The sequence below is a fragment of the Podarcis pityusensis genome (assembly GCF_964106645.2).
Source record: "Podarcis pityusensis genome assembly, chromosome: 11".
NCBI lineage: Eukaryota > Metazoa > Chordata > Lepidosauria > Squamata > Lacertidae > Podarcis > Podarcis pityusensis.
The window spans coordinates 4,011,163-4,034,367 of record NC_138036.1 but is presented as its reverse complement, the minus strand read 5'-3'; the positions used below and the strand labels follow the sequence as shown (position 1 = coordinate 4,034,367).

Sequence of the window (23,205 nt, the reverse complement as noted above, 5' to 3'; positions counted from 1 at the left end):
ATTGAGTATCCATGGACCCCTGCTCAGGGCCACACCAGCTGACCTGCAACCAAGTTGCACCATGATGTTCTCCCAGAACATTCACTGGGCCTTCAAGGTTGCCTCCCTTTGTCTGTGCAAATGGCTTGTGGCTCTCTCATTTGTGATGCATTTCCAGTGTGATCCTTGTTGTTGTTGTTTAGTCGTTTAGTCGTGTCCGACTCTTCGTGACCCCATGGACCAGAGCACGCCAGGCACTCCTGTCTTCCACCGCCTCCTGCAGTTTGGTCAGGCTCATGTTTGTAGCTTCGAGAACACCATCCAACCATCTTGTCCTCTGTCGTCCCCTTCTCCTTGTGCCCTCCATCTTTCCCAACATCAGGGTCTTTTCCAGGAAGTCTTCTCTTCTCATGAGGTGGCCAAAGTCTTGGAGCCTCAGCTTCACAATCTGTCCTTCCAGTGAGCACTCAGGGCTGATTTCCTTAAGAATGGAGAGGTTTGATCTTCTTGCAGTCCATGGGACTCTCAATAGTCTCCTCCAGCACCATAATTCAAAAGCATCAATTCTTTGGCGATCAGCCTTCTTGATGGTCCAGCTCTCACTTCCATACATCACTACTGGGAAAACCATGGCTTTGACCATATGGACCTTTGTTGGCAAGGTGATGTCTCTGCTTTTTAGGATGCTGTCTAGGTTTGCCATCGCCTTTCTCCCAAGGAGCAGGCGTCTTTTAGTTTCGTGACTGCTGTCACCATCTGCAGTGATCATGGAGCCCAAAAAAGTAAAATCTCTCACTGCCTCCATTTCTTCCCCTTCTATTTGCCAGGAGGTGATGGGACCAGTGGCCATGATCTTCGTTGTTGTTTTTTGATGTTGAGCTTCAGACCATATTTTGCGCTCTCCTCTTTCACCCTCATTAAAAGGTTCTTTAATTCCTCCTCACTTTCTGCCATCAAGGTTGTGTCATCTGCATATCTGAGGTTGTTGATATTTCTTCCGGCGATCTTAATTCCGGCTTGGGATTCATCCAGCCCAGCCTTTCGCATGATGAATTCTGCATATAAGTTAAATAACCAGGGAGACAGTATACAGCCTTGCCGTACTCCTTTCCCAATTTTGAACCAATCAGTTGTTCCATATCCAGTTCTAACTGTAGCTTCTTGTCCCATATAGAGATTTCTCAGAAGACAGATGAGGTGATCAGGCACTTGCATTTCTTTAAGAACTTGCCATAGTTTGCTGTGGTCGACACAGTCAAAGGCTTTTTCATAGTCAATGAAGCAGAAGTAGATGTCTTTCTGGAACTCTCTAGCTTTCTCCATGATCCAGCACATGTTTGCAATTTGGTCTCTGGTTCCTCCGCCCCTTCGAAATCCAGCTTGCACTTCTGGGAGTTCTTGGTCCACATACTGCTTAAGCCTGCCTTGTAGAATTTTAAGCATAACCTTGCTAGCGTGTGAAATGAGTGCAATTGTGCGGTAGGTGAAGCATTCTTTGGCACTGCCCTTCTTTGGGATAGGGATGTGTGATCCTTAGAGCTGCAGAACTGGAGGCAGGATACAGACAGGCCCATTGCATGCATTCTCATTATTTTAATGACTGCATTAAATTGCATTGGTGAATGGGCCATCATAGCTCAAGCATGGCAAATCCAACTCTTGCAGCCTTTCCAAGTCAATGGCACTCAAGAGAGTCAGTTTACACGCTCAGTGTTGAGGAACCAAGTGATGGTGTTCATGTATGAAGAACACCAAGAGCTCTTAAGCAAAGAAAGACCACCCAGTTTTCAAGAACTCAACTTATTCTGGGTCCATGTTATAATGTGCCACCTTACAGCCCGACGAGGTTTGATTCTTGGTTGGGGATGATTGTTGGGGGTGAAGATCTGCTTCTTCAATGGTCCTGAAATCTTCCTTCCTTTCTTCTCTCCCCCTCTTTCCCCTATAGCTGCTTACCCTGCTGCATATGGCCAGATAAGCCAAGCCTTCCCACAGCCGCCTCCCATGATCCCACAGCAACAGAGAGAAGGTGAGTCTTTGGGATACTGTCTTGACCACGGGCAATTCTTTCTGTAGCTTCAGGAAGAAGCACTGCGTAGCCAGCCACCACTTCTGGAAAACACACTTCCTTGCGATGTCATGCACATACTTCAAGAAGAGGTCATTATCTAGGTATCATAACGTAAGGAAATTCCTGCCAGAGGGCTCCAGAGCTGCTATTTTGATGCTACTATGAAAACTCCTATGAAAGAAGCCACAAAAAATATTTACTGAAGAGTGAGACCCGTGTAGGTTCCTCAATTCTCAGTCCTTCTTGGCTCACCAGAGGCTCACCAGCTTCCCAAACCTTTTGTGTCACATCCTAATAAATTGAAGATATGCTATTACTTCAATGTGAGCCCAAGTTTTGCTTTGTTTGCTGGTCCGTTTTTTGTAGTTGCTGCCTCCTGGAGTAGGAAAGGTGGTGAGATTTTGCACCTAGAGTCTCCTCAGATATCAGCCTCTAGAGGGCAGCATAACTTGCCTCAAATGTCCCAGTGTTGACCATAGAGAGTTAGACAATAGCTGGTTAGTTAAAAGGTGAATACCAATACTAATGGACAATACTAATTACAAAATTACAATATTACAATACTAATTACAAAAGCCACCAAACTGTGCAAATACATACAATTTAATAACTATAAGAACAGACATAATAGAGAAGCTAACCACATCAAAACACAAATTAAAATCAATTTAGCCGGCTATCAGTGTAAATTGATAGCTGTACAATACATATATGCCCTGATGTACCAAACTAAAAAATAGTATAAAATATAAGGATGGAAATTGAATATATTGATCATGACTATATCACCTTTAAAAAACCAATGCCAATTGCATTATTTACAGGAATTAACTCATCTTCAAATTCACACTTTTGGCCAAGCCATTAACCATCCATCTTTACAAATGGGAAACTGAGACAGAGAGAAAGAAATTAGCCAAAGGGTATCTAAGGAACTCATATAGACTCCAGCCTGTATCCACCACTTTTTCTCTCGCCTACATTATTCTGAGAATCAGGGTGAATATGAATATATTGCACCATGTGATTAGCCACTTAATCAGTCTTGTGGAAAGTACGTCACATGAAGTCATGGGGCATTGGCCCAAGTCATTTCCCCTTCGACCTCCCACAGCCCCCCGTTTCCTGTGGAGGGAAACACTCCTTGCAGTGTGGAACTCCCATGCCTGAGTCACCTACAGGGACCCTAGATTTGACCAAGGGAAATGTCCGTCTCCCAGGGTGAGAGGCTGAGAGGAGAAAACAAAGATGTCGGGCGAGAGCTGAGAGGGGCTACTACGTTCTATACGTTGTAAGGGCTAGGAACCTTTAAGAGAGGTTTTTAAAAAAGGTGTGGGTTTTTTTACTTTTTGTAGCTGCTTTTGTTTTTTATTTACATTAGTTTTCTAAATCTTATTGTATAATGAAAAAAGGTTAATTTTTAAAAGGCATCATTAAAGTCGTTTTTTAAAAGGTAGTACAGTGGTACCTCGGGTTAAGTACTTAATTCGTTCTGGAGGTCCATTCTTAACCTGAAACTGTTCTTAACCTGAAGCACCACTTTAGCTAATGGGGCCTCCTGCTGCCGCCACACTGCTGGAGCACGATTTCTGTTCTCATCCTGAAGCAAAGTTCTTAACCCGAGGTACTATTTCTGGGTTAGCGGAGTCTGTAACCTGAAGCGTATGTAACCTGAAGCGTATGTAACCCAAGGTACCGCTGTATACAAGCATATAAAAATAAATTTAAAAAACACAGGAATTCGGGGAATTCCAACATATAAAGCAGGGTCTGACCTTATGGGTCAGGCAAAACCCTGGGCAGAGAGATATCTGGGGCTACCTTTGAAAGTGACTTGGAAACTACAACTAATCCAGAAAGGGACAGCTAGACTGGTGACTGGGAGCAGCCGGTGGGACCATATAAGACCGGTACTAAAGGATCTACACTGGCTCCCAGTACATTTCTGAGCACAAGTCAAAGTGTTGGTGCTGACCTTTAAAGCCCTAAATGGCCCCATGTACCTGAAGGAGCGTCTCCACCCCCATCATTCAGCCCGGACACTGAGGTCCAGCTCCGAGGACCTTCTGGCAGTTCCCTCCCTGCGAGAAGTGAAGTTACAGGGAACCAGGCAGAGAGCCTTTTGGTAGTGGCGCCCACCCTGTGGAACGCCCTCCTACCAGATGTCAAAGAAACAGAGAACTATCATAAAGTTTTCTAATGTTTAATTATGGTTTTATATATGTTGGAAGTCGCCCAGAGCGGTTGGGCAACCCAGGCTGCATCTACACAGTTATTTTTTTAAAAAAACACTCTGAAAATACTCAGGAAGGGGGAATCATTTTAAAGCTCACAATGGAAAAATTTCATAGAGTTCCGATTTCAGCTCTACAGTGCCATCTGGTGTCACAGTATTATAACGCATTTATAACATTTTATTTTCACTTTTGTAGCTGAGTCCCCAGTCAGATGGGCAGGAAACTATTATTATTATTATTATTATTATTATTATTATTATTATTATTATTACTTTATGAGACTTCTGTGGCAACTGATGGTGCAGAATGGGACCTTCCATAGCACAGTGGCAAAAGTGAAAAGAGCTCATTTTAACGTCGCCGCACAGTGATATTCTGCAAGGTGCGGAATAGATTTCCCTGACATGATCTAAAGTGTTTTGCAGGGTCTCTAAGGGGGCAGGTGTGTTTTTCCCCAGGTCACCTGGTCCTGAATTGTTCAGCACCAAGACCCTGAACCCTGCCCAGCAGCTGATCTCAACATGATGTCAGTGTTTCCACCTTGCATCTTGGAGGGGCGACGCTTTGGCTCCCCTTTTGAGTGCTCCGGTTCTCCAAGTCACTTAGCTCTTGGGGGCCTCATTAGTCCATTAGCCTGGCCCGCTGACCCCAGCCCTGCTCCCCCATGTTGGCGTAAACGCCGAGGCAACCTCACGGTCCCGGAGGAGCCTCGCGCCGTGTAGCAGGTCGGCCGTTCCTTTTAGCAACGTAGTGGGGGAAAATTGTGCTTAGCAAGTCTTCATCAGGGCTTCATTTTCCATTAATCCAAAAAGAAAATGTGGAGGGGGAAAGTGCCTTCAATCATGCCAAGGCCCGGGAATTTTAATGAGCTTTAAATGGGCATCTGTCAGAATCCTGACTCGGCGGAACTACCCCTGCCAGCCGAGGGGATGAGTAATGGCCAATAAAAAGCAGGGGGAAGCACCTTCGTGAACTCCTCTCTCTAACAGGAAAGGCAAAGTTGTAATTTGCTGTGTTATGACACTATAATTATGCCCTGATGAAGAAAGCGAGAACATTAAAAATCCTTCTCTTCTACATGGTACACCCCTGTTCCCTCCTTTCTCTCTCTCCCCCCCTGCTGACCCCCAACTGACGGGGAAGAAATGGTTTAACCCTTGATCCACTTGATCGTTGTGATGTGATAAGGCATTAGGAAGGTTGGGGGGAAAGAGTTTCACACACACACACACACACACACACACACACTTCTTCATCAGATTCCATACCTGTCAACAATGCTCCAGTGAAAAAAGGGATGTCCTATTCCATCATCTTAATTATAATAATTTTATTATTTATACCCCACCCATCTGACTGGGTTTTCCCAGCTGCTCTGGGCAACATCCAACATATATAAATACAGTGGTACCTTGGTTGTCAAACTTAATCCCTTCCAGGAGTCCATTCAGCTCCCGGAACCGTTCAGAAACCAAGGCGCAGCTTCCAATTGGCTGCAGGGGCTTCCTGCACTCAATCAAAAGCCGCAAAAATTGCATCGGACATTCGGCATCCAAAAAATGTTCGCAAACCAGAACTCTCGCTTTGTGGCATTCGGGAGCCAAAACATCCGGGTACCAAGGCGTTTGAGAACCAAGCCACGACTGTACATAATACAACATTAAACACTGAAAAACTTTCCTATATAGGCTGTCTTCGGATATCTTCTAAAGATCATATAGTTACTTATCTCCTTTCCTTGGGGAGTGCATCACTCCACACGCTCCAACATTTCTCTGATGAAAATAGGGACGTCCTGAGGACATTCCGGGATCAAATGAGAAACCGGGACGGCTTCCTGTAAATCAAAAAATCTGGAAAATAGGGACAATTGGAGGGTCTGAAAACTCAGAACTAAAATTAGAAAACTCGGCTTGAATTGTGTAAATTGGTGTGCTGTACCTGTTATGGCCACCTGACATTTAGTAAGGCCATATTGGTTTATTCCATCATGGGAAATCCTAGCTAATCCGAATAACTTAAGTAGATCCTGCTCCTCCTGGAACAGGCCAATGGCCCTTGTAGTCCAACATCCTGTTATCATACTGTAGGCATAGGCAAACTCGGCCCTCCAGATGTTTTTGGACTACAATTCCCATGATCCCTGACCACTGGTCCTGTTAGCTAGGGATCATGGGAGTTGTAGTCTCAAAACATCCGGAGGGCCGAATTTGCCTATGCCTGTCATACTGGCCAAACAGTTGCCTGTGGGAAACCCATAAGCTGGAAACAAAAGCTCTCTCCCCTCCTGTGGTTTCCAGAAACTGAGAGCACAGCCATCCTGGCTAATAATAATAATAATAATAATAATATATTATTTGTACCTCGCCCATCTGGCTGGGCTTCCGCAGCTGCTCTGGGTGGCTTCCAACAAGGATTAAAAATACATCAAAATGCCACACATTAAAAACTTCCCTGAACAATAGCCATTGATAGCCTTCTCCTCTGTGAATTTGTCCAATATCCCTTTAAAGCCATTCAAACTGGTGGCCATTCATGTGACTTCCATAATTTAACTATTGAAGTGCTGTCTTTTATCTGTCCTGAGGCTTCCAAGCTTCAGCCCAGTTAGACATCCACAAGTTCTAGCTCTATGAGAGAGCAGGAAAACCTTTTATCCATCCACTTTTCCCATGCCATAAATAAATTTATAAACTTCTATCATGTCACCACTTGCTTACCTTTTTTTCTAAACTAACAAACCAGTTTCAGGGATCTGTTTCTCAGCCCTTCCACATCAACTAAAGATGAGGGGAGAAATTAATTTCTGTTTGCATTTAAACGTGAGCAGACCCAATTTGCAATGTGTGAACTGAAACGCAGCCATCTTTCGAAATCGTGACTTCTGTGAATTTTGCAATGCAGATGTCGACACAAATGTGATAAAATGCACATATTATTTTTTTAAAAAAAACACAAGAATGCATTATATCAGGGAAAGCTGCTTTGAAAAAAATGTGAATATTAGGCCAAATTGGGTTTGGAAAATGTGTATCAGCAGAAATCTGCACAAAAGCGCTGGTGGGTTTTCGTGAGGATATTTCTTCGAAAACCACAGACTGATGCAGAAATGTGAGGAACTGAACTTTGGGGGAAAGTAGACACACTGAGAGGGGACGCGGGTGGCGCTGTGGGTTAAACCACAGAGCCTAGGACTTGCCGATCAGAAGGTCGGCAGTTTGAATCCCTGCGACGGGGTGAGCTCCCGTTGCTCGGTCCCAGCTCCTGCCAACCTAGCAGTTCGAAAGCACTTCAAAGTGCAAGTAGATAACTAGGTACCGCTCCAGCAGGAAGGTAAACGGCGTTTCCGTGTGCTGCTCTGGTTCGCCAGAAGTGGCTTAGTCATGCTGGCCACATGACCTGGAAGCTGTACACCGGCTCCCTCGGCCAGTAAAGCGAGATGAGCGCCGCAACCCCAGAGTCGGCCACGACTGGACCTAATGGTCAGGGGTCCCTTTACCTTTACCTTTACCTATCCATGCAGTGTATAGTCAAAATATGGAACTCGCCTCCCCCCCCCCCGGAGGCAGTGGTGATCACCAACTTAGATGGCAGTTAGGCACTGGGGATGGGCTATTGATGGCCACTTGCCATGTTCTGCCTCCACTGTTGGAGGCAGCAATATTTATTTATTTATACATACATACATACATACATACATACATACATACATAGCCCACACATCTGGCTGGGTTTCCAGCCACTCTGGGAGGCTTCCAACAGAATATTAAAATACAATGATTCATCAAATATTACAAGCTTCCCTAAACAGGGCTGTCTTCAGATGTCTTCTGAAAGTCAGATAGTTCTCTGTTTCCTGGACATCTGGTGGGAGGGCATTCCACAGGGCAGGTGCCACTACCGAGAAGGCCCGCTGCTTGGTTCCCTGTAACTTCACTTCTCGCAGGAGGAAACGGCCAGAAGGCCCTTGGCGCTGGACCTCAGTGTCCGGGCAGAACGATGGGGGTGGAGACACTCCTTCAGCAATACTTCTGAACACCAACTCCTGGAAACTACAAGTGGAGAGAAGGCTCTTTCACCAATGCTCTGCAGTCTGGTTTCCCGCAGGCATCCGGTTGGCCACTGTGAGAACAGGATGCTGGACTAGATGGGCCATTGACTTGATCCGGCAAGCGCCTCTTACGTGTCTTGTGTTCTCGTGTTCCGTGTGCTCCCTCCTTCTTCATCCCTTACTTCTTTTCTCTCTCTCCTCCATCTTCCCCGCAGGACCAGAGGGCTGTAACCTGTTTATCTACCATCTGCCCCAGGAGTTTGGGGACGCAGAGCTGATGCAGATGTTCCTGCCATTCGGTAATGTCATCTCCTCGAAAGTGTTTGTGGATCGGGCGACAAACCAAAGTAAATGCTTTGGTGGGTAAAGATAACAAAACAATTAGATTCATCCAGGAAAGGAACTTTCTCTGAACTACTTTTACCGTTTGGTTTTTATTTCTTATTTTATTTTTTTGGTTTCCTTTTCCTTTTTCTTCTCATACTGCTATATTTTTTGTAACTTTACTTAGCTGATTCCCCCTCCCCCTCCTCCTCGATTTCCCTTTGTCGATCTGCCTTCTTCTTCCCCCCTTCCCCCCACCGCTGCCCCACCTCCCCTTCCCCCTTGGCTCCCTTCTCACTGTCTCATACTTTGGAAGTGCATTGCCCTGCCTCAGAGAGGATCGCTGACTCCAGGAACCTTTGGGGACACCATCCCAAATCCTGGTCGGGTGGAAATGGGGGAATTGCTAGGCATTTGGGGGTGGGTGGTGAGGAGGAGGAGCAGAGGAACCAGCGGAAAGACCCAGGTCAAACGAGGACAGCGGGCGGCAAAGGAAAAGCTTAGCAGACAATTCAAAGATGGGGCAGGAAGGAAAGCTAAGTGATGCGGTTGGGTACCGTTTCTCAGCTGGGTGAGCGAGACCAGGTGTCAGAAGGAGAGGGCACCTGGTGAGCAGAGAGGCTGCTCCTCTTTACCAGAGATGGAAGGGGTTGGGCTTCAGGAGCGATGAAGTGCATGTCGGAGCATGCTGATCCCAGTGTTTGGATTTCTCTGTAGGGTGTTCCCCCCATCCTCACTCCCTCCTCCCCTTTGTGCTGCTGTTAACTGTCTTGGATGCCTATGTTGTTATGTGGGGCGGTGGTTGGGGACTTCAGCTCCATCCATTCATCCATCCATCCATCCACTTCCTGCCATTAGCTCACCTACCTCAGCCCTGCCATCGTCCCCCAAAGAAATCCCTCCTCCATCACCTTCCCTTCTCTTTCCGACATGGCCAAATGTCTCTCCAGAATTTGGTAGTGACGACAGCCTTCCGATGACCCTCGCGCACCCTTCCAACTCTACCATGCTAGGATTTCTCTGAGCCATACTAGAAATGGCTGTGCTCCACAGTCCCAGGCAGCTGAAGAACAGCTGCTGGGACTCAAAGTCCTCTTGAGCTAAGTTCCTGCTTGCAGGCGTTTTCATTATGATATTGATTGCATTTATATCCTGCCTTTTTTCTCCACGGAGCTCGAGGTGATAAACATGGTTCTCACACCTGCCCATTTTTTCCTCAAAACAACCCGCGAGGTAGGCTGAGAGGCAGGAATTGGCCCAGGGTCTTACCCAGGGAGCTTTTCGTGGCTGAGTGTGGATTTGAAACCTGGTCCCGGGCCCACACTTCAACCACTACACCACACTGGCATCTGGGGTTCCACTGCTAGAAAAGGACGTTGGGCTTTGTTTGTTTGTTTGATGGATGGATTTGTATTCCGCCCTTCATCCGAAGATCCCCATGAGTTTCACAGCATTAAAATACAAAATAAGAATACAAAATAAACAATGAAAACAAAACTGAAAACAAACCAATACTGGGTCATTGGCCTGATGCAGGAGGCAAAGTCATGTGACTGTGACCACATGATGAAAAGTGAGCTGAACCAAAAGAGGGGGTGGGAGATGAGCCCAAAAGGGGGCTGAGATGTGGGCTGAGGATGCACAGGGACATGTTTGGTAATGAGGTCATGGAGACGTCATGGCAAACTACAAGAAAGAAGATTCCACCTAAACATTAGGAAGAACTTCCTGACAGTAAGAGCTGTTCGACAGTGGAATTTGCTGCCAAGGAGTGTGGTGGAGTCTCCTTCTTTGGAGGTCTTTAAGCAGAGGCTTGACAACCATATGTCAGGGTATGATGGTGTTTCCTGCTTGGCAGGGGGTTGGACTCGATGGCCCTTGTGGTCTCTTCCAACTCTATGATTCTATGATTCTACGTCAGGGTTGGTTCAAATTTCCAGAGGCATTTGAGGATATATGGTAAGCTCACTATGGTAGTACCTCTGGTTAAGAACTTAATTCGTTCCGGAGGTCCGTTCTTAACCTGAAAATGCTCTTAAGCTGAAACACCACTTTAGCTAATGGGGCCTCCCACTGCCACCGCGCAATTTCTGTTCTCATCCTGAAGCAAAGTTCTTAACAAGAGGTACTATTTCTGGGTTAGCAGAGTCTGTAACCTGAAGCGTCTGTAACCTGAAGCATCTGTAACCCGAGGTACCGCTGTAGTATGTGTGCCCAGACCCACTCACCCACTAGGAATGGAGGAGACGTCAGGGCTGGTTCACGTTTTAAAGTGAACTTACCTAATTCACAAAACAGTACGTGAATTGAAACACAATGACCCTTCGAAATCCGCACTCTTCCGAATTTGGTGGCACAGTTCTCCACCCAAATGATGTGTGCAGAAAAATTATCTATTATTTATTATTTATTGCATTTACATCCCAGGAGCCCAAGGTGGTATACATAGCTCACCGTCTCCCCATTTTATCCTCACAACATCCCTGTGAGGTAGGTTAGGCTGAGAGGCAGTGACTGGTCCCCAAGGTTACCCAGCGAGCTTAATGGCTGAGTGGCAATTTGAACCCTGGTCTCCCAGGGTATTAGTCCAGTACTGGCTCTCTACGTTAGTGAAAATTATAATCAACTACATACATACATATTAATGCAAATAACACACAATATGTTATATTATGGTAAAACTGCATACCGATATGTTTAAGAGAGAGAGAGAGATCGCAAACTAGGGTGAAAATGTTGAGAAAGGGACTTAAGATCTGAAAAACAAGGATCTGAGAGAAGCTAAAACATGTCGAGAATTTGTGGAGCACCGCAGTAAATCCAGGGCAGCATTGGTCCTCCACCTGCGTCCTCACAATCCTAGTTTCAGCACGCTGTTTGTGCTTTCATGTGAGGAATGGTTGAAGGGATTGGGTATGTTATGCATGGAGAAGAGAAGACATATCATATCGGCATATGATAGCCAACTTCAAATATCTGAAGGTAGGGTCTTGGGAGATGGAGCAAGCGTGTTTCCTGCTGCTCCAGAGGCTAGGACCCAAACCAATGGATTCAAATGACAAGAAAGGAGTTTCTGCCTAAATGTTAGGAAGAACCTTCTGACACTAAGAGCTGCTCAACCACCTCAGAAGGTGGTGGACTCTCCTTCCCTGGAGGTTTTTAAACAGAGCTTGGGTGGCCATCTGCCAGGGAATCTTTAGCTGTGGTTCCCTTTGGGGTTCTTTCCAAACCTACCATTCTGTGATTCTGACTTATACCTGGCTGGTGAACACAGGGGCAAGGGGCCATCTCTACTGGGAATAATTAACCATTTTCTTAAATCTTCCCCGACCTCCCAAGGAAGCCCTCTTGATGGATTCTTGTGAGATGGGGAAAGCAATTTTCAGAAGGGATAACAGCCCACTATTGGCCACTGAGAAAGTGGACCACACAAATATGGATTGTTCTTTTTTAAAATCAATTGATTGATTGATTGATTGATTGATTGATTGTGTGCTGTGGTTACTAAGACCCAACATGGGTTTCTCAAAAACAAGTCATGCCAGACACATCCCAGTTCTTTTAAGAGTTACAAATTTGGTAGATCAGGGGAATGTGTGGGCATAGGATATCTTGATTTCAGTAAGAGCTGTTTGACAGTGGAATGGTCTTCCTCAGGAGGATGTGGACTCTCCTACCTTAAAAGTTTTTAAGCAGAGGTTAGATGGCCATCTCTGCCATGTTAGTTGAGATTCCTGCATTGCAGAGGGTTGGACTAGATGACCCTTAGGGATCCTTCCATCTCTACAGTTCTATGCTTCTATAATTCCGTTAATTAATTAAAAAATCCCTGCCATCTAGGCAGGCTCCAAGTCCCAGCAACTGATCCCACCCACCGGCCTTTCCTTGACCTTTCGGTGAGGTTTATTCTGTGCCAGGGCCTCACGCGGCACTTGGCAGCTGCGAACGGTGGGAGGAGGAAAATCTCCAGTTGGATGGGAAGCTATGAACGAAAAATAGAGGCCCATAAAACTTCTCGCCCTCCGCCCACATTCCGCGACAGCATCTAGGCAATCAGGGGAGGGAGGGAGGGAGGGAGGGTGACCGGCGGGGGGGGGGGGGGCTTTGGAAGAGCCGCACAAGTATTAGGGCTGTGAGCCACTATTCATTTTACAAACTATAATTAATTTGATGTTTAGATTAATTTCTGATGCGCTCTCAAAGGTGCACGGAAAGCATTTTTCCTTTATTATAATGTTGATTGCTTATTGGGGAGATAAATCTAACTGTCAGTTATGTACCGACTTACCAAAACTTTCAGACCTAGCAAGCATGTCTGCACAAGAGGAGCAGCTGCTCTGCTGTTCCACAGTTAAAGGGACAGCCCAGCCTTTTCCCAGGCAACAACAACAAAAAAAAAAACCCCTCTGCACATGAGTTGCAAGGGTCTTCCTTGTCTTTTCTCTCTTCCTTTCGAAGGGACGTGGGTGGTATTGCAAAGGTCACATCGCAGAAGAAAACTCGACTGCATATTTCAATTGATTCCCGGTCCAATCTTTGTTATTTTGTCTTCCTTTAGATAACTTTCAAAGGTGGAGGGTTGGAAGAGGAGGTGCAGCTGGGGAATAATTTGGGGTGGAGGCGGCGTAGAAGGCCAGAGAAAAAGTGTCTGAGAATGAATGGAAAACTAGGCTGGAGGGGTGACAAACAGAAAGGAAATGGGAACCTCAGGGGTGAGGAAGGATAATGCATATCCTTTCTGGTTTGAAATCTTCAGCCTAATCTTCAGCTCTGTGCATCTAAGCTACCTTTCTAAATCATGGAGAAAAGGAAAGAAAATTTCGCATTTTGCAAGTTCTTGTAGAAGCAACCATAAAAGGTAAAGGTAAAGGGACCCCTGACCATTAGGTCCAGTCGTGGCCGACTCTGGGGTTGTGGCATTCATCTCGCTTTATTGGCCGAGGGAGCCGGCGTACAGCTTCCGGGTCATGTGGCCAGCATGACTAAGCCGCTTCTGGCAAACCAGAGCAGCGCACAGAAACGCCGTTTACCTTCCAGCCAGAGTGGTACCTATTTATCTACTTGCACTTTGCTGTGCTTTCAAACTGCTAGGTTGGCAGGAGCAGGCACCGAGCAACAGGAGCTCACCCCGTTGCGGGGATTCGAACCGCCAACCTTCTGATTGGCAAGTCCTAGGCTCTGTGGTTTAACCCACAGCGCCACCCGCCACCCATGCTCACTGACAATTAAAATTCTACTTATGCTCGTAGTGGGAGCAGAACCAGGTGTGAGCAGGGGTCACTGCCATACCACACATTTATTTATTTATTCATTTGATAGTTATTTATTGTATTTATAGAAAAGGGTGGGGCATGTTTGCATTAGGTAGGAAACCAACTGGCTGAGCCTATGGGGACCCTGTCCCTCTGTCTCCAAGAATGTGACCAGAAGGATGAAGTTCCCTCCCTGGTCCGCTCAAGCCAAGTGTCACTCCCACTCCCAAGCTAAAATCTTATTGGTTGGGGGGAGAGGGAAACCGACCAACAGCAAAGCAGAGCAAAGAGGTTCAGCAAGAGCTGCCCTTAGAGCATGTCACATGGGCTGTCACATGGAAGATGGAGCAAACTTGGTTTCTCCTGCTCTGGAGGGCAGGACTCAAACCAGTAGCTTCAATTTAAAAGAAGGGAGATTTCAACTAAACATCAGGAAGGACCTTTTGACAGTAGGAGCTGTCCAACAGTGGAACAGAATCCCTCATTGGAGGTTTTTACGCAGAGGTTGGATGGCCATCTGTCATGGATGCTTTAGTTGAGATTTCTGCATTGCAGGGGGTTGAACTAATTTATTTATTTATTTATACCCCGCCTATAATAATAATAATTTACTATTTATACCCCACCCATCTGGCTGGGTTTCTCCAGCCACTCTGGGCGGCTTCCAACAGAATATTAAAATACAATAACCTATTAAACATTAAAAGCTTCCCTAAACAGGGCTGCTTTCAGATATCTTCTAAAAATCTGGTAGTTTCTTTGACATCTGGTGGCAGGGCGTTCCACAAGGCAGGTGCCACTACCAAGAAGGCCCTCTGCTTGGTTCAAATGACCACCAGGGACCTCTTACAACACTATGATTCTATGTGCTGCTCTCTCTACCCCAGTGGTTCCCAAACCTTTTCGGGCCCCTGCCCCTTGCTTCCATAAACTCATCCCCAATGCCCCCTAAAAAAAAAGCATTATTCAGAGCAGCGGTTTGCATGACGCTGTAAGAAAGAGGATAGCGCAATAAAATTCAAAACAGTAACAATTAATTACGCATTTATTCAAAATCCATTGAAAACTACTAATTGATTCAACAGAATTGATGTACTTGATTCGGTGATACCAGTTTTTGAAAGTCTGGCAGCCCTTGCTTCTTACCTCCCCCCTAGGAAATCCCACTGCCCTCTATAAGGTGGTACCACTCACTTCGGGAAACACTGTTTTGCCTCCAAATAGGATCCAAAAACCACACCCCAGGGCCCCCAGCCTTGCAGCAAAGAGAACCCTTATACCAGTGGTTCTCAACCTGTGGGTCCCCAGATGCTGGTGGACTACAACTCCCATCATCAATGACCACTGGTCATGCTGGCTAGGAATGATGGGAGTTGTAGTCCAACAACATCTGAGGACCCACAGGTTGAGAACCACTGCCTTATACCATGGTTAGGCAAACTAAGGCCCGGGGACTGGATCCGGCCCAATTGCCTTCTAAATCCGGCCCATAGAAGTTCCAGGAATCAGCGTGTTTTTACATGAGTAGAATGTGTGCTTTTATTTAAAATGCATCTCTGGGTTATTTGTGGGGCATAGGAATTTGTTCATTCCCCCCCCCCAAAAAAAATAGTCTGGCCCCCCACAAGGTCTGAGGGACAGGCCCCCTGCTGAAAAGGTTTGCTGACCCCTGCCTTATACATCCTAAGAGCACGATCAAAAAACGTTGGTCATAGCAGCCCATGCTGAAGAATTATCTCTGCTTAGAAAGGAGAGGTGTTTGTTTTGCTTCCCTGGCTGCTCACGTGCAAGGATGCCTTGCGAGAGTGCATTTGAAGCCTAAAGCTGCAATCCTGCTCACTTACTCCAAAGTAAGCCCTGCTGAACCAAGTGTGGGGTGGGTGGGCAGGGGATAAAGGTAAAGGACCCCTGACAGTTAAGTCCAGTCGTGAACGACTCTGGGGTTGCAGCGCTCATCTCGCTTTACTGGCTGAGGGAGCCGGCGTTTGTCCGCAGACAGTTTTTCTGGGTCATGTGGCCAGCATGACTAAGCCGCTTCTGGCAAACCAGAGCAGCGCACAGAAACCCCATTTACCTTCCCGCCGGAGCGGTACCTATTTATCTACTTGCACTTTGACATGCTTTCGAACTGCTAGGTTGGCAGGAGCAGGGACCGAGCAACGGGAGCTCACCCCGTCGCAGGGATTCAAACCGCCGACCTTCCAATCGGCAAGCCCTAGGCTCTGAGTAAATATGCACAGGAGCTGATGGACCTGTAAGTGTCCAGAACTTCTTCAAGGCAAGGGATAGCAGTCTGTGGGCAAAATAGTTTTGGTTCCCCACCGCCCCACCCTGCAGGAGATAGAAAGTAAATCTCCATGCTATCTTGGCTGGTAGAGTTTATAAATATTCATAATTCAAGAAGTGAATACAGTGGAGAGCTCAGATAGATGGAGGGCATTTAAAAAGAAAGAGAGCAGAACTATCCATTTAATGTTTCTGGATGATGCTAGAGAGATACATGATGGCATTCCCTGAATGGTAGTCCAAGGATGGTTGCTAGTCCCTAGGCCAGGAAAGAAACCCACAGTAATAGCTGAAATACATTATTTATTCTGTTGTTCATACAGTTTAACATCCCAGCTCTCCCCTCAGTGCACAGAAGAACAGTCTTTAATTCAACATCTTTGAGAGATACTCATGGTTCCGATTTAAGACAACGTAAGTCCAGGCATTAACTTGCTTGTTTGCGTTAAATTCAGATTTCGTTTCCCATACAGTTTTATATGAAAAGAGATGCTTACTGTAATTAGATTTTTTTATATATAAATTCCTATTTGAATTTAAAAGCTCCAATTTTGTTTGTTTGTTTGTTTAAAAAAAAAATCATCGATTTTTATCCACCCTGCCACGAGGTGATTTTTTTCCTAGACAATTATTCTGCAATTACTCTTCCTTATAAATGAACTCCTACATGGAGAAATTATGTGACGAATCAATGAAAACTAACTTTGCATTTCCACTGCTTGAATCACAATTTTTCCATACAGAAGCTCATTTATTAGTACGAAGGAAGCATGGAAGAAATATGAAAGTTGACGGCGCGTGCGATTCAAGCCCGCCAGCCGTGCACAGGGTTAAATCCTGAGATCTCTGCAGCGATAACAAAATCAACAAGATTCTTCAGCTAAAATATGTGTAGTTGCTGATGTCCAATGTAGTCAATACTCCAAGTAGACCCGTTGAAATCACTGGGCAAAAGTAACTTGTCCGTTGACTGCAATGGGTCTACTGCTTTGACCCAATATGTTTCCACACATTGGCTAATGTTTTCTCATTTATTCTGCCTTTAAGATTTTAGATTTTAAAATTATTTGGTGGGGAAAATAAGACCTGGCAAATGGAGGGACACACTGATATGGAACAGAGGTAAGTCTGTAGAAGGAACTTGAAGGGTGAGTAGCATGGGCTATTGATGGCTACTAGTCATTGTGACTATCCCCAGTTGGAGGTAATAATAATAATAATAATAATAATAATAATAATAATGTATTATTTGTACCCTGCCCATCTGGCTGGGTTTCCCCAGCCACTCTGGGCGGCTTCCAACAGAGATTAAAAATACATTTAAATGTCACACATTAAAAACTTCCCTGAACAGGGCTGCCTTCAGATGTCTTCTAAATGTCAGGTAGTTATTTATCTCTTTGACATCTGATGAGAGAGCGTTCCACAGGGTGGGCGCCACCACCAGGAAGGCCCTCTGCCTGGTTCCCTGTAGCCTTGCTTCTCGCAATGAGGGAACCGCCAGAAGGCCCTCGGCACTGGACCTCAGCATCCGGGCAGAACGATGGGGGTGGAGACGCTCCTTCAGGTATACTGAACAGAGGCCGTTTAAGGTTTAAAAGGTCAGCACCAACACTTGTGCTCAGAAATGTCCTGGGAGCCAATGTAGGTCTTTCAAGACAGGTATTATGTGGTCTCGGCGGCTGCTCCCAGTCACCAGTCTAGCTGTCGCATTCTGGATTAGTTGTAGTTTCCAGGTCACCTTCAGAGGTAGCCCCACGTAGAGCGCATTGCAGTAGTCCAAGTGGGAGATAACCAAAGCATGCACCACTCTGGCCAGACAGTCCGCGGGCATGGAGGGTCTCAGCCTGCGTACCAGGTGGAGCTGGTAGACAATGCTTCTGAATTCCAGCTGCTCGAAACCACTGGAGGGGAGTGGATTGTTGTCCTCAGATCTGGCTTGCAGGTTTCCCATATTGGCAGCTGTTTGGCCAATGTGAGAACAGGATGCTGCACTAGGTGGGCTGTTGACCTGATCCAGCAGGCTTTTATATTCTTATCAAGGGTACCTTTTTCCCAATCCCCAACCATAGCTAGCCTTCCTCCCGTTTGAGAGAGCATTCCCCGGCGACTACTGCAGCACTTTGCATTTGTCGCATGCAGCTTGGCTTAATCGCTCGAGCCCCCTAGAGGCATTTGCTCTTTGGCAATACATCTGGAGCCCCTTCGGTGGGCTGAGAGCAGCTTCCCTTTGGTAGAATCCCACACCGCTTGGTAGTTGGTGCAACACGTAGCTGCTGCTTAAAGGTAAAGGGTAAAGGACGCCTGACCATTAGGTCCAGTCACAGACGACTCTGGGGTTGCCACGTTCATTTTGCTTTATTCGCTGAGGGAGCCAGCGTACAGCTTCCGGGTCATGTGGCCAGCATGACTAGGCCGCTTCTGGAGAACCAGAGCAGCGCACGGAAACGCTGTTTACCTTCCCGCTGGAGTGGTACCTATTTGTCTACTTGCACTTTGACATGCTTTCGAACTGCTAGGTTGGCAGGAGCAGGGACCGAGCAACGGGAGCTCACCCCGTAGTGGGGATTCGAACTGCCGACCTTCTGATCGGCAAGCCCTAGGCTCTGTGGTTTAACCCACAACGCCACCTGCGTCCAAGCAGCTGCTTAGGCAGGGCCAACTGCATGTGTCTTTCTGGTCCAATTTCCACTCCGCCAAATTCAGAAGGTTGTCCACTAGCTGGATGACTTGCTTGTGCTCTGCTGCAGGGATAGTCAGTGTGATGCCTTTGGGATGTCACTGGACTACAAAGCCCATCAGCCTCAGGCAGCAAGGGCAATGATGGGAGGTTGAGGTCCATTAAGAGTTGGAGGGCATCGTATCAGCTTCCCTGGCTAAATTGCCATGGGAGCAAACTGGATTCCAGTGGGTTGCTCTACAGACACAGCAATGCTGGAGGTGTGGTCCTGTTATTCAGGCAGAGTTATAATTGGGACTAGATGGCCTTTGGGTTCCATTTGAGAATTTCCACGACTCCTTTAAAGCATCCTTCACACACACACACACACAAGCACACACCCTTGCACTTAAGCCATAGAACTACAGGCACAAAAGCCTTGCCATGAATCCCCTCCATTTGCTGCTGCACCAAAAGTGCTGCTCCTAGCAAATTCCTGCTGGGGGTGGCTTTGTAGCAGCAGCAGCAACTAAACCGGACACTCCCTCCGAATAAGAACTCCCATATTTTAGAGCTGGCAACTTTGCGGAACAAGGGAGATCAGATGCCCTGAGCTGCAACCCTTGCAAATTTCTTGATCCTTTACAGCCTTGCTAAATCATTTATTTAGCACAGCCTTTTAACATAATCCCGGAGAAAAAAACATAAAATAGATTTATCACAAAACCCTGTCCTCCTACCAACCATCTTCAGACTAGTACATATATTTCTCTGATTATTAATTAACGTAGGCACGGAATGAGCTAAGAGCTTTTTAACCTCTCCTTCTCTCTCTCTCTCTCTCTCTCTCTCTCTGTCATCTAAAGAAGAGTAAGGCCTTCCAAGAACTTGATTCAGGGTGTTATATTATTACTGCTATCCCCAATCCAAGGCTGATCCCATGTAATGCATTGGAAACTTTTAACCAGACTGTGAGGAGAGGGCTCCTCCATCACTGAGTGTTTTATATCAACCAAAGGGTGAGGTCTGGACTCCAAAACTAGGCAGTGAAGGTGCACCATAGAGATGGGATAACCTGACAGTTTCGGTTTCTCCGAGTTTCTCGTTTGTCCAATCTTAAATTCAGTTCTCCAGATTCCAGTTTTGTATGTGTTTAATTGCATTTTAGCATATTGTTCTGCTAACATACATTCTTGCATGCAAATTTGCCTAATATACACACTTTTTGCAATACAATCCCCCACCTCCCCCCAAAAATATAATGCATTGCAAAATTCAAAGAAGTATAGATTTTGAAGGGTGGCTGTGTTTCTGTCCCTACATTAAACGGTGTGAACATTAAATGTGAACATGGCCAAACTTCTGCCGACTCCCTAATGTACACCCTCTGAGCAATGAAAGTGGGGAAAGAAAATGAAAAGGGGGGAGAGAGGCTAAGGAGTGCAAAACAGGAAGGTTTTGAGAAATAAGGTTTGCTGGTGCTCACAACTTTCTTCCTGGTCTCCAGCCCCCGCCCGCCCGCCCCCAACACACCAAGAAACTAATAAAGGGTATAGTCACTGTGGAAGGAAGGTGCTAAACACCACCAGTATAAATTTAGAAGCTCCATTTTAAAAAGCGGGAGACCCTGATCACAATCTTCCCTCGTCTCAAATTGTTGATAAATATTATATCCACCCTCCAAATCACCAAAGTCCCATAAAGGGCACGTTATCTTGGATTGGGGAGCAGAATCATTTTATTTTTCCACTTCCAGTGACAAAATATTGCATATTGGGCCCACAGAAAATGGGACTTGCCTCTGGCAGAAGCATCTCCTTTTCAGACACAAGAGGGCTGGACTGGAAGATCCTTGGGGTTCATTTCTGCTCTACAATTCTCTGACTCTATGACCAGACTAATAATAATAATAATAATATTTTTTTATTCATACCCCGCCCATCTGGCTGGGTTTCCCCAGGTACTCTGGGCAGCTCCCAACATAATTAAAAGCACAATAGAACACCAGACATTAAAAACTTCCTGAAACAGGGCTGCCTTCAGGTGTCTTCTACAAGTCAGATAGTTGTTTATTTCCTTGACATCTGATGGGAGGGCTGGTGCCACTACCGAGAAGGCCGTCTGCCTGGTTCCCTGTAACCTCACTTCTCACAGGGAGGGAACTGCCAGAAGGCCCTTGCAGGTGGACCTCAGTGTCCGGGCTGGACGATGGAGACGCTCCTTCAGGTATACTGGACTGAGGCCACTTAGTCAGCACCAACACTTTGAATTGTGCTTGGAAATGAGCAGCCTTGTTCATGCATTCGCCAGCAAGCACGCACACTGACTATTCCACTTGCTAGAGTATTCTTCCTACAGGTCCAAACGCAGGTCCTGAACATTAGCATGCACAGTCACCAACCTTTTCTGACTTCCTTAAATGGAACCTGGCTTTGTTAGCCTCAAGGCAGACACACACCCTGCCATGTTTCAGACCCCACTGCAAAGGACCTTTGTTTTCTGGGACCCAAACCTTTTATCCCATCAGCCTTCCTCTCTCGCCTCCCCTGCAAGATCTGCTGCAGCTCAGGGTTTGCCTGCAACGTTGTTTACTGCAACGGAGAGCCAGTGTGGTGTAGTGGTTAAGAGCGGTAGTCACGTAATCTGGGTAACCGGGTTCGTGTCTCCGCTCCTCCACATGCAGCTGCTGGGTGACCTTGGGCCAGTCACACTTCTTTGAAGTCTCTCAGCCCCACTCACCTCACAGAGTGTTTGTTGTGGGGGAGGAAGGGAAAGGAGAATGTTAGCCGCTTTGAGACTCCTGAAGGGGAGTGAAAGGCGGGATATCAAATCCAAACTCTTCTTCTTCTTCTTCTTCCTGCCCTTGACTCTTGAGTTCTGATGGACAGTGACATTTGTTTATTTATTTGTAAAAATATCTGTATACTGCTCTGTTATTAAAAAAAATTTAAATCAATGCAGTTTACAGCAGTACAAGCATAAAATATTTTGTAATTTTATGCTGTGAACTGCCCTGAGATCTATGGATGAAGGGTGGTATACAAATAATAATAATAATAATAATAATAATAATAATAATAATAATAAAGCCTTGCTTTTTTTCTGGGGGTACTCAAGAATACACAATACCATCACCTTCCCCCCGCAAAAAATGTTAAAAGTGCCGCACTTACTGTAACTACTTCATGGTGAGTAACAGCACCTTTTTTCTGTTAAACAAACAAACAAACACTGATAATGAACCATACAAGAAAAACAGTGTAAAAAAGTTAACACTTAACCATTATGGACGGCTACATAGGTCTGGCAGAATAGAAAAGTTTTCAGCAGGCATTTAAAAGTTGGCACGGAAGGTGCCTGCTGAATCTCTAGTGGCAGAGGGTTCCACTGGACTAGGAGAACGACACTAAAGGCTCAGTTTCTTCTTCTTGTCACATGAGCCTCATCAACTTGGGGGAATGACCAGCTATGGTCTCAGAGAGGGACTCTGGACCTAAGTTGTTCAAGGCCTTGTAAATAGACACAAGGACCTTGAACCTGGCTCAGTTTCTTGTTGTCATCAAATGAGCCACACCAACCCATGCCACTTCCTTCTCCTGGACCCAGCTCTCCCCATGGCCTCGCTTCCCACCTCCTCTGTCAGCCAAGACTTGCCAGAGGTCAAGGCTCTGTCCATCCCATCCGCACCCTTCCTTCTCCCCGCCATGACAACAGAGCAGCCATACCCTCCCGCCTTTGGTGCCACCTGGCAGCTCTGCCATCCACCGCCCCCCTTCGCCCGCACTCCATCCTCATCCTCGAAGTTGGTCTTGTGTGTGGGGTGGCCCGGCGACCCCCTCCAGCTGGTTAAACCCTGCGCCTTTGCCTTGTGTCTTGACAGGCTTTGTGAGTTTTGACAATCCTGCTAGTGCCCAAGCTGCCATCCAGGCTATGAACGGCTTCCAGATTGGCATGAAGAGGCTGAAGGTGCAGCTGAAGAGGCCAAAGGATGCTAACCGCCCCTACTGAAGCATTGTGGGAAACTCTGGATAAGCAAGGTCTAGCACAGGTAACTGCTCAGGGAGGGAAGGGGCCAGGGGAACACCACCTGTTGTCCAATAGCGTCTCTTGTGTCATGGACCATGACTGTTCAGTCTCTGAGGAGGGTCTGCCTTCTCCTCTAGGGCTAGACCAGAAAGTATAAACATGAAGTGGGACCAGATATCTTTAAGCCTCGTTGTTGGTGCTGGAAAGGGAGAGACAAGATAAGTGATCTGGCATCATGCTGGACCCTCCTTTCCCGCCAACCCCATACCGTTTTTGTCAACCTTGCAAGACACAGAGGTCAACTCCCCAGTTCTTCTCCA

At 46.3% G+C, this 23,205-nt stretch overlaps 1 protein-coding gene and 1 long non-coding RNA gene across 14 annotated transcripts in view; one reads left to right on the top strand and one right to left on the bottom strand.

The window, feature by feature from the left end:
• Nucleotides 1-23,205, top strand: part of CELF4 (CUGBP Elav-like family member 4) — a 783,337-nt gene that overhangs the window by 731,092 nt on the left and 29,040 nt on the right. For 7 of the 13 annotated variants that reach the window (XR_013977614.1, XM_080973523.1, XM_080973528.1 and 4 more), the window contains exons 10-12: nt 1,928-2,008; nt 8,554-8,697; nt 22,740-22,907. Coding sequence is in view for 12 of the 13 variants with exons in the window: in XM_080973523.1 (XP_080829649.1) it covers nt 1,928-2,008; nt 8,554-8,697; nt 22,740-22,867 (353 nt within the window). In the remaining variant the exon portion in view is untranslated. The remainder of the gene's footprint in view (nt 1-1,927; nt 2,009-8,553; nt 8,698-22,739; nt 22,908-23,205) is intronic. The other 6 variants (XM_080973533.1, XM_080973525.1, XM_080973524.1 and 3 more) reach the window with 1 other exon arrangement.
• Nucleotides 1-23,205, bottom strand: part of LOC308458823 — a 60,598-nt gene that overhangs the window by 28,364 nt on the left and 9,029 nt on the right. The window lies entirely within an intron of this gene.